The sequence below is a fragment of the Pseudorca crassidens genome, chromosome 9 (genome assembly GCF_039906515.1).
Source record: "Pseudorca crassidens isolate mPseCra1 chromosome 9, mPseCra1.hap1, whole genome shotgun sequence".
Classification (NCBI taxonomy): Eukaryota; Metazoa; Chordata; class Mammalia; order Artiodactyla; family Delphinidae; genus Pseudorca; species Pseudorca crassidens.
Window position 1 is genome coordinate 78,258,015 of NC_090304.1, and position 18,182 is coordinate 78,276,196.

The following is an 18,182-nucleotide window of genomic DNA, read 5'->3' on the forward strand; positions in this document are numbered from 1 at the left end:
GCCTACTTCTATAGCTCTCAAAGCTATTATGAATGTTAACCTTTTTATTTATAACTAATATATGCTGGTATAGAGAGAAGCTTTTGGATCTGTATAGTTTCCTTTTGATTTTTAACTGGACACAGTTTCAATTTTACTGATAATTAAATTGACAAAATAATAAATTATTTGTATTTTTAAATGGGACCATTTATCCAGAGAAGTCCTCAGATTCTGAAAGAATGAATCTACAATGATGTCATGTAGACCTTGGGTATGATACTCCAATCTTTTATGCTTACTTCTAAGAGATGTGGGCATGGTGTTGGGATAATAGAGAGCAGAAAAGGAACCGTTGTCTTGATACCATAACTTCTCCCAAGGTTAAGGTCACTTCATTTCTGGAAGTCTGAAGCTTAGGATTATTAACCAAAATATAGCTTCTCGTTTGCAGTGTGGGTTAAGGCCTCTTAGTACTTTCACACCTTCTCATAAGGCATCCTGGGGGCCATTGTCTCTTACCCATTCAAAGTCAAATACATCTTCTTATTCCCAAACCCAGAGAAATTAAAATTTCTTGCTTTTGTCTGGGTCTGTCATTCCGTTAACATCCCAACATTTATTCCCACTCTGCTTTTACCCTCAGTATCTCCGTAACCTTTATGGTAGGGTAAAAATGTGAAGCCCTTAGACCTTGCAGTACAATAAAGGAGATTCCCCTGTATAGGACCAAGAATTTCAAGGTCCAGAATCCACACATTAGACGTAGCTTGCTGAGTAACAAAATTATTTCCTTAACTGTATATAAATTTGTTTCTAGTACTCGTATCACTGCAGGCAGTGAACCTACAGTTCTCTGCTCCTGCAACCTAGTAGACATCTTACTCCAATGTAAAGACACAGAACCTCAACTGTGCTTCTATGAGATGGACAGGAAGCCATGGGGAACCATGCTCAACCATTTGCAACTGTATCCCGTCTATAATCTGTACACGGTTTATTCACTGCTTGGTGAGGAGATCAAAGTGAAAGCAATCTTGAAAGGTGACCATGTCATTTTTGCTCATCCCTGAACTCAGATGAGGTTCTATGTTCTGATCAAACTAAGCCCTCTGCTGTACTCAGATAACTCACCGTGATCTCTATACCCTCATATGTATTTTTAATTCAGACCTCCTCCCACCTCACTTTTCAGTTACTTCTACCCACTGTATAGCCCTAACTCTGGACAAAGTACTTTTCCACTCAACACTAATTTTCTTAATTAACTGAATGTGGTCTAGCACATTCCTTGCTGTATTTTCCCATGGAAGCCTTACCACTCCAACTCCTTCCAACTTCCTAAAAAAAGCTTGCTCCTAGAGCCACCTCTAGACCAGTGATTCATTGTTCTTTCTCCTTCACTTAAAGCTCATACCATTCCTATTGCCTTAAAAAGAGTTAGGATATAAATGTGTTTTAGAATGCAACTGATCAGTATGCAAATGTACAGTAAGTTCATTACAAATAAGAATAAACTTATTAACCACAATAAAATAGGAAAACAAGAAGGACTTTATTTTTGCAGCAAACTCTTATTACCTGTAAAATATTATGGAATCACCTGGAAATAGTAAGGTTTTTAAATTATGTGAAGCTTATATATTAATCTGCCCAAAATTATTCCTTGTAATTGTCTTCAACAGAAATTATCTGTAGATTATATATTTAGCCATTTCAAATAAATATAGAAATAAATATAACACTTTCTTTAATTTTCCTAATAATGCACTATGGTTTATATGTTTTAAAGAAAAGGGAAAATTTTTTAAAAGGACAACAGATTCCAGGTAGACAGGTTGCAATACACTCAAAACAAATTTTATTACACATTGTTAATATAATTAGTAGTAAAGGCATACATTGAACCATGTTTTCCTTTATAAAACTCTACAAAATTAAAGATTTCTATTTAGACTCATAATACCTAGATGTCACCTATGGTTAAATTTTGGCTAATATGCTTGAAACACTCAGTAAAAAGAGAAACTATATAAAATTGTTTATATATTATTAAAAATAACTGTGGAACACTCATTACAATTTAAAATGAGATTACTTAAAATATGGATTGTAAATTCTTCTAATTTTCATTGAAACAGATTTAATCTTGACAGGTGAGTTGTTTTTGGTCCATGTGCCCCATCGAATTCCAGTTGCAAGCAATTTTCCAGGGAAGTAATGAATGCCATTCAGATTTGCGAGACCACACTTGTTGAACCACCAGCCGGTATTGTTACTGAGGTGGCTGCAGCTCTTCACAGGCTGACCATTGATGAAGCATACAGGGCGACATCCATCATTATCAACATCTGATGTGCTAAAAGGCATTGCATTTTGATTATCTTCTTTTCTGAAACCCCGGAATGCATCACCTAGGTAAAATAGATTTTTTTGATGATGAAATTGAAAGGCATTTTTTGTAATTTTAATCAACCTTTACCAACCCATTATGCAAAAGCATTACATCCCAGAACTAAGGTTTAAATTATATTTTAATAGGTGTTATATTAAAATCTCTCCTCCGGGTGCAATATGCCAAAATCTCGTAATAAATTCCTCAACATGATAGGCATGTTTAAGTAGACATTTGTTGGAACAAATTATGGTGGTCTGTGATGGCCTAGGAAAACTTTGCATATTATCAGTTAATAAATTGAAAACTATTAAATCGTTGCATAATTGTATGAAAGGACCAAACAGTAGCAGTATAAATTGAATGATAGTTTCCTTCGTATGTTTTAAAAACTAAATCCCATCCCTTACCCCTGGTAACCAGGGGTAATGTGCTCTCCATTTCTACAATTTTGTCATTCCAATTATTTCATATAAATAGGCTCAGAATATGTAAACATGAATAAGTGGACATTCAATATAAAATCACAAAATGGAAGCTTGGCTGTGTAGACAGAAGCAGATAATTTAGGTCAAAAATATGGTGTATAAACCTGTCATACTTTGGGGAAGAATAATATGGTAATTGGTAATTTAGGAAAAGAAAATAATTTACACACAAATTTTTATACCAGTACCATTTTACATCACTTTAGATAGAGAGGTATGGATGAAAGTGAAACCTCTACCTTTCAGGAACAAATTTATAACTGCAAAAGTTGTTTGATTTTATTTAGTGGCCACCAAGTTTATATTAAATGCCTAATGCCCTCAAGAAAAAAATCAGCTATACCACTGAGGTATGCCTTTTCTTCATGTCTCTCCATATGATATGCATACTAATTGGATAGTAGTTAAAACACCACCATATTTTAAAGACTTACATTGGACATTCTATGTATGGTATCCCTGATAGTCACAGTAATCTTCAAAGATTAATTATCTTGGCCAAGGCAACCTGGCTAACTAAGTAGCAGGGGTAGAAGTCATGTTTGTTTGTTTCTTTTAAAACATATAAATAAAAGATTCTAATTAGTCCCATTGTACTTAGATTTCACTTATAGATAAAATTTGCTAAGATGTTTGAAACACTAAGTAAAAGTGAAGCTATGTAAAATCTTTGAAGAATTCAAAGCCCATGTTTGTTTCATTATGTTCCAAATGTTTGGCATCTTTTGAGATGTCTTTGAGGAACCTGGAGAACTTCACTAATGGTAGTGGCCTATCCTGTACCCCAGCCCTGTCTCTGACCATGCACTTCATAGGAACAAAATGCCAAAATTGCACATATTTGCAGGGAGAATATCATTTTCAATACCACATGGTGCAAAACCTTTCAGAAGTTCATGAGAAAGACAACACTTACGGAGCATTACCTAAATTATATGATCCCTCCACAGATACTCTCCCTGGTTAAGTCCAACCATCAGAAGGATCATACATTATATGAGCTCCTCACTGGATTATATTTAATAATTTACTCTAAAAATATAATGCATAGGTCTATTTTTAAAGAAATGGCCCATTAAAACTCACTGTTACGTTTTCTGTCCGAGTGTAATTAGAAAACATGACACTTTGTTTTCGCTAAGAACCCAGAGAAATGTCTCTCAAGTTTTAGAACCAGGGCAATGTGTCCTCATGGAACAACTGTGCTCCTCAAATGTTCAAATTTCATATTTCTATTTTTGTTCTGAGCTCAAAGTCAAATGTCTGGCTCACCTCTACCAAATATCTGATCATACTTAACTATACTGCTATCTTTACATTCTTTTGACATCTTTTTCTTTATCTTGATTATATTATGTGATCAACATTTGAAAGTTACTTAACAACTTTATTGGGAAAAGGCAGAATAAGGCATGACAAAATTTGAGGCTTCCAAAATGAAAAAATTCTTGCCATTATAAATTGTATCCTCTAATGAGATCCTAGTCATCTTCTAGAGAAATCCCACATAAACTTTTCCTAACATTGTATGTTCCATATTTAGATAGTTCGTTACTCTTTTAGAGATGAAGCCTCAAAAATTATATAACTCCTTAAAATTGCCTCTATATGTCAATATTTAAATTTCAGACTTTTACTTAATATCCTAAGTCTAAACCCCCTCAGATATCAGAGATTCCATCCATACCAGACAACCAGTAATTTTCCTTCTTCTGTGCCTTGACTCAAGCTGCTCTGTTTGCCACCATTCATTTGCCAAAAGCCTATCCATTCCTCCAAGTACAGATCAGTGATTCTCAACTATAAGGATGCCAACATATCCATCTAGTGAATACAAATACCTGGGCCCAGACTTACTGAATCAGATTCTACATGAGTATGTACTCTCACAAAGCATCCCAGGTTGACTCTACCATTAATTCTTTGTTGAAAACTACCCTTCTCTGGATGTAATCCATTGGAATCATTCTTTCTCTTTAGCCCCCAAAGCTCTATCGGTATTCTGTGTTTTCAGTTTTATTTAATCTCCCTCTCTATATTGTGATCAGTTAAAGAACTGGAAACATACTCATTCATTTTTGGATTTCTAACACTAAACATACCTAATGAACAAGTACAATGATGAGCAATGAACAGGAGAGCTGAATTTAGTATTAACTCAAGTTAAAAATATCAGCATCAAAATATGAATTTAATATCAAGTATTTTGAAGTTCTAAAAATTTAACTTATTTAGAAATGAGTAGATGTACCGAGATATAGCCAAAAAAAAGAAAAAAACCTCACTAAACTAGTTGTTCTATCAACCTGGGTCCTTGCCCTTGCTCAGATGTGATGAGTTGGGACTCTTGGGCAAGTCACTTAATCTTTCAGGTTTCTTAACCTGCAGAGTGAGAAGAGTGAAGATCAGCTCTAACATTCTATGACTTCTAAACACCAGCCTCTCAGTACATGAAAATGTAAATAATGCCTTCCCAGCCTGCCCCACAGATTTGCTATCTAAATAATCAATTGTGATTACATATGGCAAAATTGTTTTAAAGTGTATAAAGCACTTCAAAATCACAAGGTGATGCAATCATCATAGCAGAGTTTCATAACTCAAGACTTAGCCAGTTTTCGCATTCCTAACCTATTCTGTTATCAGTTATGTGTCATATACCAAAAGAAATGCATTACTTTTATCTTCATCTAATATTGAGTCAGCTATATTTAAATCTTTTGGGTAAATTTAGGAATAAAAAACTTACCAGCATTTCCCGAATATCGTCCTAAGTGCATTTTAAAAAATCTTGTTTCATCCTCTAGCCAAAAATTATCATATGATGCATAAGCGAATGTGTCATCTTCAGATTCCAGTGCCACATACAGCATAAAACTGGTATTCTTCTGATTCACTATGTAAAAAATCTTTTTCAGCCCTAGCCAAAATTCACCTGTTTAAAAAAAATGCTTTTTTAAATATATTTTAATACAAGTTAGAATAACCCTTTGTTATTAAGTCTTTGGTTTTGCTTAGTGTTTCAATAACTCCAAGATGGCACACATAAATTATTTGAGAGACTAGATTGCCCTGGTTCAAATTATCAGTGTTTGCCTAATTTACCAAAACATATATATATGTGTATCTTCCCACTTCTACTTTACTAGACTTGGGATAACTAGTCTCTGTTTCATTTTTTTATCTCCCCAAATTAAATTCAAAAATTCATTTAAAGATCACATAAAAAGTCAAGTTTTACCTTAAGGCATGTCAACAAAAAATGAGTTCAAATATTATGACAGGTAACAAAATGATGTGTACCAGTAAATATAAGAGGTTTAGCCTCCAAATCAGCAACTCCTAAAGAACTGTTTTCTGAAAATGCTCAGTAGAAATTATTTTTTCTGTCTTTGAGAATAATGTTTTGTGAACAAATATTTCTTTGTTGTAATGAAGCTCGTCAGTTACCTATGAATGAAGACATAATGTAGCAACACTGGAGCATACTCAGGTTAAGGGTCAATATTTTCAAGATGATTATAGATCCAAGATGGATTATTGAACTCCCTAATTCAGACTGCATTCTTCTTGCATGTTCTAGCCAATGACTTTCTACCTCCCTCTACCCACTGTGGCATAACCTAAATGTAGAAACTCCTGCTCTGAAGTTTATCCCTCTGCTTGAATCATGAAATTACTGAAGGAAGTAAGGTTCCAGTCAAAACAGACTTCAAGAGCTGGGAGACAATGTGACAGAATTCAAATCTTAAAACTATAGCTAAGATACTAAGTCACTCTCCAGGCCTTACAGGGGCATTTTAGCTACATACCCACTTAGAACTGAAAAGTATTCTGAAGAAATACTGGAAGAAAGGGAGTATAGGAAGTAAAAAATAAGTACAAGAAGGAAGGTGGGCCTGCTTAGTTTCTCACAGTCTGACACTACTATTTAAGTGTCTTTGCCATCTTTCCCCTCTACCCCAACCTCAGATTTAACTGAACAGTACATTTTCCTTAATCCCAAGTTTATTTTTTTAAATAGGCCAAGTACAAAGCAGTCTGCTTATGTGAAGTATACCTTCCTGAAGACATTTTTTGTCAAAACTCAGATAATTTTCCCATGGAAATAAGCATTAAGTAAGGAAGATAACAACTTAGAGCCTGCAGATCTATGACAGCTCAATTCAGAAGGCAGCCCTTACTGGAAAATTGGAGGTAATGCTGAGAAAACACAAGTATTTCAAAGGCATTCCTTAGCATGGCAGCTATTTGGCCTTACTTATGACATTTTATTACATTTCATGTCCCTTCTAACACCATTGGCATGCTGTAGGGTTTTTAGCAGTAGGACAAACACCACCACTTATTAAATCCTTGGATGACATTATTATGGGATGTTAAAGACTCTAAATTATAACAACAGTAACTTAAAATAATAGCATGAAAATGATCAAAGTCACCTGCAAATGTTCCAATTAATGTAAAATTCTGCAGGGTTCAGAAATACTGGTGCTTCTATTCACCAGCAAAAGTTGATGCTGCCATTTGGTAATAACGTGAACAGATTTTACAGTTCACCCGGGGTTTACATTTTTCAAGTTTTGAGCATAGTGATTTTTATTGACATTTACATAATTTGAATTCCTACAGCTATGGACCTCAATTCTCTATTTCATTTGCTTATGTAGACACAGCACAAATCTCAAGAATTTCAAGGTCCCTGCTCATTCAGGTTTTCATTCTACAAATAGTTATTGAGTATCTGCCAGAATTCTGCTGAGAGCATAGTCAATACTTAATAAATAACACAATTTAGAATTTTCACTCAAATCACATTTCAACTAAAAATAAAGATTTTCATATCTCAACTGAAGACCTATTTATTTTAAGTAATTTGGCATATAACCAGAGGGTAATTTGTCATATTTTTATATTCACAAGGATTTGCTATTTTTACTAACTATTTGACCAATAGAGACAGAGTCCATAGGCATATTATCAAAAAGAAGAAAAAAGAGGAGAAATAAATAAAATTTGACCTAAAAGGTCACCAAATCCATCCAGATAGTCACACCATAACCTTTGGAAGTCAATTATCCCATCGATCCTTTTCTGTATCACAGTCCATCCACCTCCTCTGTAATCCATGTCACACATTACCTAAAATAAACCCAGAAAAGACAAAAATAATGTAATATTATTTTCATTCTTTTATATAAAACTCATACTTCACCCTTAAAGCCTAGAGAAAGAGAAGATACTTCCACTGAAAGCTTCAATGCAACTGTATGTCATTAATGTATTCAGATTTTTTAAAAATCTCTAGAAATAATACTGTTTATTATAAAACAAACCTAATTGTGGTCCCTGTATCAGTCATTTTTTTAACATATGTGTTTGTAGCATTTTAAGGTTACCCTCTTATTCCTCAACTCCATAAATATTTTTCAGTTGAGTAATAACTGTACCAATCTGATATGGCAGAATGATGTATTTCTTTATAAATTAACTCTTCCTTTTAATTAAAACACTGATTTTTTAAAAGAACAGTGTTAAATGTGCCTGTCTTTGATTGCTTTTTTCCTCCAAAAGCCTGGAAGGCCTGTGTTCAGACTGGGATTTTCAGACAGAAAGGCATGATTTGTGCCCCATCTCAGCAGGCACTCATAGGTGCATCTGTGGTGCTCTGTTAAATGCCTCTAAGAGGACAACTGTAGGGGACCCATAGAAGTGACACAGCGAGAAAATCAGACCAATCCTCCCCATCAGAAACTTCCCACACACAGACAGAAAAAGGCCGTGTGGAGGAAGTTAGGGAACCAACACTTTCCCACAAAAGAGGTAATTATGCATCCCACTCGTCACAAAATTAGAAGCCTTCCCTTTTCACATCTGTTCAGGTCCATTTTTGAATCTGTAGGTGAAGTAATTTAGATAATTTAAAATTATTTCCCACTTAATTCCCAATTTTTGACATCCTGTCAATAGATGTCAAAAAATAACGTTAGTAACTCTGAGACGAGAAACTGGTTTAGAAAAAATATTTTAATATTTTAATAAAGACTATCAATAAGGTATGATATTGGTATTATAAATTTCTTATGCACAAAAAAGTAACCAGAAAATTATATATATATAATGTTTATATATTATATATACTGTATGTAATATAGTAATATTATAATACTAATTTTAATAACACAATTTCTAGTAGAAATTTCTTCTAGAAATCATGGTATAGAACTACTAAGGATAAATATGAGTAATATATTTTATTTGATTTAAGAAATGGATCAGCTTCTCAATCTGTCTCGCAATTCAGTGAAAGGATTTTTTAATTATTAATTTTTTATACAATCACAAAAAATCACTTATCATCCAAAGAAAGTATAACCAAGTGTAGGAAGAGAAACTAAAGTATTTTTAGCAAGCCCCAAGGCAAAGCACACAATTATTTTTTAATATCCATAAGCTAATTCAAGCAAGTATTTATTTTGCATAGTTCTGCCTACTGTAAGGATAATATAAGATCTTGCACCAAATGGATTTACTTTAAAGAGTGTAACCATGAACACTCAAATAGAAAAGTGAAAGACCCTCTAGTTCCTTTATTGGTTTGCGGTTTGGGCAAAGAATTCCAGAAAACAAAACTTTTGAAACTGGAACTTACACTGATTTATTTTTAAATTGTTAAGAAAAAATAAAATATTAAAACAATTAAAATTCTAATATTATTTAAATAAATTAGATGTCTATCCTATTCCATATAATAAGGGAAAACTTTACCTCAAATGGGTAACTAGATCCTTCTGGGTGGATTATATACAAACCACTTGGTGTTTTAGTGACAGAGCCAATGGTATCTTTAATATCAGTACAATCTAAACCTAGAAAAGTAAAATTAGTTATTTAGGATATTTCCACATATACACTTAAGACAATCATTTTATAAAAGAGAATTGACAGTGTTATCTGAAATTGTTATTATTAAAATGTTCAGTAATGATGATGATTTTAACTTTTTGAAAATGAAAAATTATCTCAACTTTAGAAATAAGAAGAAACTAGATAGATAGGTGGAGGAACTGGGATTGAATAAGTTATGCTGCAATAAACCTTCACTAATAACTAACTCACTGTTATTGATTAGTATTCCATTTGGTATCAACATTTATTTAATATATTTTATGATTATGCATTCTCTTGTCCAATAAATTATGCCCTTTAAGAAACCTAGGCTTACTTTGGGAACATAATATGTAACAGAAATCTGTGTGAATGAGGAGGAGAAAATCCAAATGAATAAGTAGATTAATTACTATTGACACATCCTTTCTCCACTATTTGAAATTTCAGAGATTCTGGTGTTTTGGGGCCCACCATTACAAACAGGCAAAGGGAGAGGAGGGGGGAAATCACTTTCTTCACCAGAGAAAATGATGCTGAGGCTAGAGCCTGCTCTGTTGACAATAGCTAGAACTGTAGCAGTCTATAATCACCTTCTCTTAAGCACTCCCCTTTCTAGGGGATTGTAAATATATTATGTAGATATGATATTATAGTTTACACTTTGTGTTATCTTTTATGTAGATATGTAGATATGTATGTAGATATGATGTTATAGTTTACTTTACTTTGTGTTATCTTTTATAAATGTGATAAAACAAATTCAACCCTTACAGCATCAGTTACCAAGAGAAAAAACACATGAAAGCCTGATACTTCAGAGCCAGAAGCTTGGGTTAGATTCCTAGTACTACTATTTACTAGCCAGAACCATTAACTAAGTTACTTAACTACTTTTCTTCATGTGCAATATTGTTATAATAATAATACTATCTACTTCATAGTGTTATTCTGACGATATACATAGTAAGACATTATATCAATATAAAGCACTTAGCACAGTGTCTAGCACACAGTATTTTGTTGCCTTCTTCTGAATTGCTAAGAGACATTTTCATAATAACTTTATGCTCAGAGATATGATAATAGAAGTTTACAATGAAGGACTAATCTGAGTTGGAATATCTGCTTTGCCATCACCATCCAAATAAATATGAACAGGTTATTCAGATGTTTCTGGGCTCCATATTCCTTATCTGATGATGAAGATCATCATAGCGAATGCTTATACTGTCTTACTATGCATCAAGCAATATTTTAGGAGCTTTTGGTGTATTTATTCATTTAATTCTCATAAGAACCATATGAGGTAGGTACTATCAGTTTACTGATGAGGAAACTGATATCAAGGAAACAGTGGATGAGGGATTTGAAGACAGGTGATCTGACACCAGAGTCCATGCTCATAACCACCATGTTACACTACCTACCTACACTACTCACTTATGGGAAATAAATGAGATATAATAGAACAACAAAAAATAACATGTGAAAGTGCCTGCCATAGTACCTGACACATAGGTGATTCTCAGTAACAGTTTATTTCCTTCTCTTTGTAAGGAAAAAAGAAAGATCATTCACTAGGCTGTCAATAAATATTTACTTGCTTGGAACTTTTTGTTATTAATTCACAACTGTAAGATATATAGGGCACTTTTCTTAGAAACCCATGACTTTAGGAATTACTATATATTGTTTTAGTATAAACAGTGCTAAATTCCACTTTCTTTTGTCTTAAGTTTCTTTTTCTTTTCAAATTTTGTGTCCCAATTTGAAACATCTCAAACATGTGAAAAATAGATTTTACAGGTGGGAGGAATTCTGAGACCTTCTTTTCTTCTAGCTGAAGGTTGATTATTAATATTAAAATGCAAAAGGAGAGCCTGAATTCAGTTACATAAAACTATGCTATTTTCAACAGATTCAGAATATCTGTATACAGCCATAGCTTTCAAATGGTCAGAAAAGCTTCCCAATTCAGGGAAGTACACATTGTCTGGGTTGAAATTTGGCAGGTATTACTCCTCCAGTCTGTTAGATGATAATGAGCTGTATTTTTTAAACAAAAGTTCTAAATGCTCCAACCTGTCCAGGAAATTTTTAAGCAATAAAAGACAAGTATGAAAAGGGTGAAATACCAAAGTTCTCACCATGTGACTGAACTGGTCTGTGAGGAAAAGTATCCAGCTGTTTTCTAAAAACTTCCGTAGTCAAAATGAGAACTCGATTCATGAGCTCATTAACCTAAACACACATGCATACATTTAAGCAAATTTATATTTGAACAAAACTCTCTTAGCTGAATTTTATAAGTGATATCTCTAAGCCTCTTATAAATCCAGCTTTGAAATATATATATAATGTCCATTTTTCTTTTGAATTCCTTACTGCTCTAAGCAGTAAAGAAAGGCATTACTAAATAGCAGTCATTAAATTGAGTACTGTTTTCCTCCTACACATTGCTTTCATCTGCCCAGTTCTGCATTTGACTGCTCTTGCAGATCTGTTCTTTGTATCTTGCCTGCTCCTTTTCTGTAGTTTCTTATCTGATCTCCCTGTCTCCTCCCTCTGCTCTTCCTCAAGTCATCCTCCTCACTAGCTGTCAATCTAATCATCCTCACTAGCTGTCAATCTAATCATCGCATTTCCCTCCTTGGTGTGGCATGAGTTAGCTCCTATTTCTTTAAGTCAGTTTTCCTTATACACCTCAACCTCACCAGCCACTCCACCCCTGCACCACTTCAAGCAGTTCCCCAGAATGGAAGGTCCTACTCTTCTTACCCCACATTTGTGACCTTTGAAGCATTTATCCATCTTTCATGATTCAGTTCATAATCTCTATCATCTGGGAACACTTCTCATAGCTCAGATATTGAATTTCTTTGGTGCATCTTTCTGACAGCAGTCACAACATTTTCAATACATTTTTCTGCTCTCTTAGACTGTATAAGCTTTAAGTGAAGATCTTTTTTTGTTGTTATTGCTTTCTGTTTGCCTGAGGCTTACTATGGTGCCTCTAACATAGTAGGCACTAAATAGTTGTATGGACTTTAATGCATTAAAAAATTAAACAATTATACCTCTAGCTAAGTATATCAATGTACACATACAATAACAACACAATTCTAAAAAATCCATACCTGATTAGATAAATAATCCAAGGAAGCTTGCTGCTCATCCATCATATTTCTTAGTAGTTTTTTGGTACTTCGTGTATAAGAAACAATAGAATTTTGCAAATTTCCTTAAATCATAACAAAATGTGTTTGCTAAATATTATTTTGTTATAGAAAACAATTACAGTGAAAAATAATTTCAAAATGATTTTGGATAAATATGTAACAATAAAGCTCAATCTAATACATAGAATTGCATATTCTAGTCAGTACTTTTTTGTTTAACTCAGGATTATCCAAGAAAACAATTATTTCAATACCTCACAATGAAAGTATGCTTCCTAATAATTTAGATTACCCCCAAATAAGTTAATCTGATATAAATGCGAGACAACATTCTGAATATCAATTCTCACTTTATAAGATGAGCGGTACAGAAGCAGGAGGTCCAAGACTCATCAATTCTTACTACATAAGAAAGTAAAAGGCAATAATTCCATATCATGTAAGTTAATTTTAAAAGTAAATCTTTCTTTAAATTTTTTCTATTAATGATATATTTTTATATAAACAAATTACAAACACACATACATATATACTCATAATAAATCTTAGTCAAAAGTTTTAGCTGGTTGGTTTCTGGTTAAACTTTTACTATGTATTTTTGTTTTTATTTTAAAACAATCTTACTTATAGAATAGTTTCAAGAACCGTATGAAGAACTTTTTCTTAATTCTTTTGAGCATGCCACCATGATGCCCCTGGATACTTCAGTGTGTTTTTCTTACACCAAAGACATTCTCCCCAACACAGCCATAAAAATCAGGAAATAAACATTGACTACCATGCACTTCTCAGATTTTATCCAAGTTTATTCAGTTATACTGATGATGTCCTTTACAACAAAAGGAGTCACACATTATGGCATACATTATTCTTTTAAAAATTATTTATTTCTATGTTCCTAACTTTTACTCTAGCAGTAGAATCACATTAATAATTCATGATATTTTAAAATCTACCTCACCCAGCTTCATCTCTCATTTTTACTTTCAGTCTCTCACTTTCTATTAGATACTCCCTGGATTTAGACATCTGTCTTAATGGATCTAAAGCCACACTCATAGGTTTGAGAAGCCTGAGATACCTGTGTTACACATAGAATTAAACACAATAAAGTGAGCTTTTTATACTTTCTGACCTAGCAGTTACAGTCCTATAAGAACTGGATCAGAACCTCCTCCCTTTCTGATCCCCTGTCTCATTTCACCACCTATGTACATATAAATAGATCATGAAAATTACTGCACTATTACTAGTTTTAAACAAAAATGGAGATTTAAAAACTTTTTATTTTTTATGCTTTGCTACATAAATTCGCTGTGAATTTGTATTATATCTATTGTAGCATTTACTCAATATTAGTGAATTCCTTCTCAAAACTCAGGTGAAATTTGCCATTTGTTCAGACGGAAGTAAGAAAATAGTGCTAGGCGAATTGATACCATCAGTGCGTTGTGGCTCGCCCCTTCCCTCTGTGGCTAGTTGGTGTCATTGGGCCATATTATACAAAAGAAGGATTTGTTCATTTACCAAACACTTACGAAGCACCTACTATGTGCCAAACACATAAAACTCCTGGCCTAGGATGATCAGGATATATATAAAATGACCCACACAAATGCTAATGTATATTTTTCCATCTCTACCCTAGAAATAATAAATCATATCCCTGTATAATTGTGGGTGGGGGTTTGTTTTGTTTTGTTTGCGGTACGCGGGCCTCTCACTGTTGTGGCCTGTCCCGTTGCGGAGCACAGGCTCCGGACGCACAGGCCCAGCAGCCATGGCTCACGGGCCCAGCCACTCCGCGGCATGTGGGATCTTCCCGGACCGGGGCACGAACCCGTGTGCCCTGCATCGGCAGGCGGACTCTCAACCACTGCGCCACCAGGGAAGCCCAATTGTGGTTATTTTTAATACTTACTACACATGAAATGTTTTTCTTCTCGTGTAATTTTAGTTTTAACATCACATGATTCCTCACAATCTTCTTTATAAACAGTAGCATTACTTTTACTTTCACCTTTTGCATTAGATTCATCTTCTACAATGTTAACTACTGGAGAATCCTTTATATTAAAAAAATAGAAATAAGAAAAAATATATGAAATATGTTATATTACCTAATATGTCATAAATAAGAAGAGTGTAGAAAAAAAGATGAGATTTCAGGACATATACAAGGATGATCATTAGAAAAAAACATAATTAACTGGTTAGTTCAAACTTCCACAAATAAACCTTATGGGTAAATTCTAGGTATGAACAATAAATATATGTTAATTCATTATTTTTGCTCTCTTTTTTTCTTCTCCAATTCTAAAAGGAATCATTTAGGGTCTACGTTCTAGTGTGGTGGCTCTATGGCCTTGACCTTTAACTTTTACACAATTCCATGTGCGATATAGTTCTGACCATCCCTCTTCCAGAAATTGTGCAATTTGAAGTTCTTTGAATGGGTACTAAGAAGGTTCCCTGAGATGCCTACAACATTTCTATGCCAAAAACACTTTCTGCCACTAGTTATTAGGAATCGTGGTTTGGGGAAAATGTGCAGGAGAATTGTCACTCTTGTATAAGCTAAAGTATTTACAGATTTGAAAGGTAAGGTATGCATAGATTTAAAAGGTACCGCTGAATATTTAAAAAGGATACCCAACAAGGACCTACTGTATAGCACAGAGAACTCTGTTCAATGTTATGTGGCAGACTGGATGGGAGGGGAGTCTGAGGGAGAATGGATACGTGTATATGTATGGCTGAGTCACTTTGCTGTGCAACTGAAACTATCACAATATTGTTAATTGGCTATACTCCAATATAAAATAAAAAGTTAAAAAAATTTTTTTAAAAAGGTAGCAGTGATAACAGAAAAACAGCACGGAATTTTGCTTTGCAAAATCAACAACAGATATCATTTTAAAAAGCCAGCAACCTTATATATAGAATGGATAAACAACAAGGTCCTACTGTGTAGCACAGGGAACTATATTCAATATCCTGTAATAAACCATAATGGAAAAGAATATGAAAAAAGATATATATATATTCAGTTACATATGTATAACTGAATAACTTTGCTATACAGCAGAAATTAACACAACATTGTAAATCAACTACACTTCAATAAAATAAATTTTAAAAAAATTAAATTTAACTTAAAATAAAAAGCCAACTACAAACCTGTGATTGCTAGTGGGGAGAAGGAAGGAGAAAGGTGCAAGATGGGGTAGGAGATTAAAAAGTACTAACTACTATTCAAAAAGAAAAAAGAAAGAAAGCCAATTACAGATGTCATTCCAAAGGTATCTATTCTTGTTGGCACACTACTGGTTTTTTTAATGTTGAAACATCCTTTGGTATAAGTTATGTGATTTAGAATAACTCTGTAATTTAAAGAAAATAATAGCAAGCTTTGTCCTCTTTGACCTGGATATTGAGAGAAAGGTAAAGAGCTAATCACAATATAAAAGATATTTGCCCAAAAAGATGCTTACATTTTGTTACATAGATCTACTTTTAACTTTTTGCTCTTTCCCCTAAACTCCTATAATAATTGACATAGTAGATGTTTTCAAAAACTTAGGTTACAACTATATTTTTTAGATCTAAATAAGATTCTTAAAATTTTAGTATAGAGAATTGTTATTAATATTTCTGTAGCTTTTTTAGAATTTATTCTTGCTTCAGCTTTGGAATTTAGTATTGATACAGTGGTAAATACATTTTATAACATTTAAAAATTATAAGCCAACATTTATATGTATAGAGATTCAAATCACAATCTACTCATAGTATTGCATACACTATCTTAGCTATCAATCACTCTGACATTGTTTTGAATAAAATTTTCTAATTCTAAATTTTAACATTTCCTAGGTAACCAGTCACAAGACTATATTTGAAGTATGAAAGTTTCTAGAATAGTTTTTTTTAAGCAAAGTGAATTTTTTTACTACCTACCAGATATTTCATTATTAAAGTTAACTGGAAAGTTGTTGGCTAATTTTTAACCAAGGCCTGCAATTTCTTTAACAATTTTTCACAAGAAATGTATTAAGAGTCAATCTTCAGTTTATGGTTTCCTAAGTTTAAAAGTCATATTATTTAAGCATAAGTCTCAGCATTTCTAAATAAACACTTTAATTTTCCCATAAATTATATTGAGTACTGTAATTAATCTTTTCAAACATCTAATATATATCTTGAAAACTATATAATCATGCTTTCCTAGATGAAATAATATTGCTGAAATTCTTACCGTAGAATGATGAACACAGTTACATTGTATAACTTCTCCACAAGTAAAAATACATAGATTTAAAAACAAGAGTGAAGCTTGGAAAAGATAAATCATATTTTTCTTGGTTGGAGAAATGAAAATTTTCTTCAAATATCAGTCAGCTCTGTGTGGAAAGAACTCTAGTACACAGAGTCTTCAGTCAAAAATTTCTGGAAGGTGTACAACAAAAACAGAAGCCAGTACTTACTAGTTTCCATGCCCTCATTTGAAACACCCTTCATATGAGAAACAAGGTAGCCTCTAGAGATCCAGTCATTTTAAGTTATACAAACCTTTTTTATCACTACATGCCTGCCTTGTAAATCCACACTTTTGGAATACAGGCAGTAGCCAGCCAGCTAGGTAGCTAAATCAAGTAAGCAAGCAAGAATTTATAGCATCATCTAATTTTTATGTCAGATTATATTTTTTTTGCCCTTAGGAAAAAATGCCTTTGATACGATATAACTCTATAATTGCGAACCAGTTTGCATAAAAATAGTAAGAAAGTAGAAATGAGTGATGTAGAGGGAAGAATATTACATTGGAACTATTTCTACAAAATACTAAGTAGAAATTTAATCAGTGTGGACACCCAGAGCAGATAATTCAGACTTAAAATATGTTTGCAACTGAATTTAGCTATCAGTGATGGTCACATTAACCACATAATGCCAAATTTCTAGGAGTCTAATTGATTTATATGTTTTACATCAATAGTGTCAAAACTTCAAAAATTGTGACTATAAGGGGACTATTGTTATTGAAAATTACCACTCTCTGAAAGTTGATAGATCAATGTCTGTGATGAATTTTCAAATTCTCCATGATAGTGGCTCCTGTTTTTCACCACTTAAGCATGCCTAAGTCTTCACTATCCTAAAATTAAGATTTTCCTGAGTCTTGCTTCCTATTCAAGGTATTATTTTATCCATTTCCTTTCCTAGCCCAAGAACAACAGGGCAGAGATC

At 33.2% G+C, this 18,182-nt stretch overlaps 1 protein-coding gene across 1 annotated transcript; it reads right to left on the reverse strand.

Annotated features, from left to right (window-relative positions):
• Positions 1-1,590: 1,590 nt before the first annotated feature.
• Positions 1,591-17,386, reverse strand: ANGPTL5 (angiopoietin like 5). Its single transcript, XM_067747649.1, has 8 exons — positions 17,191-17,386; positions 14,854-14,998; positions 12,891-12,994; positions 11,901-11,994; positions 9,631-9,731; positions 7,884-8,004; positions 5,612-5,797; positions 1,591-2,393 (listed from the first exon to the last, which is right to left on the reverse strand). Exons 1-8 carry the CDS (start codon positions 17,284-17,286, stop codon positions 2,074-2,076), a joined length of 1,167 nt encoding a protein of 388 aa, XP_067603750.1. The 5' UTR covers positions 17,287-17,386; the 3' UTR covers positions 1,591-2,073.
• Positions 17,387-18,182: the final 796 nt, after the last annotated feature.

Coding starts and splice junctions, on each gene's coding strand:
- ANGPTL5 (XM_067747649.1), bottom strand. CDS start 17,286: ATGATTTATCTTTTCCAAGCTTCACTCTTGTTTTTAAATCTATGTATT. Junction 9,732..11,900: donor CAGACCAGTTCAGTCACATG/GTGAGAACTTTG, acceptor TTACTTTTCTAG/GTTTAGATTGTACTGATATT. Junction 8,005..9,630: donor GATCTAGTTACCCATTTGAG/GTAAAGTTTTCC, acceptor GGTTTATTTTAG/GTAATGTGTGACATGGATTA.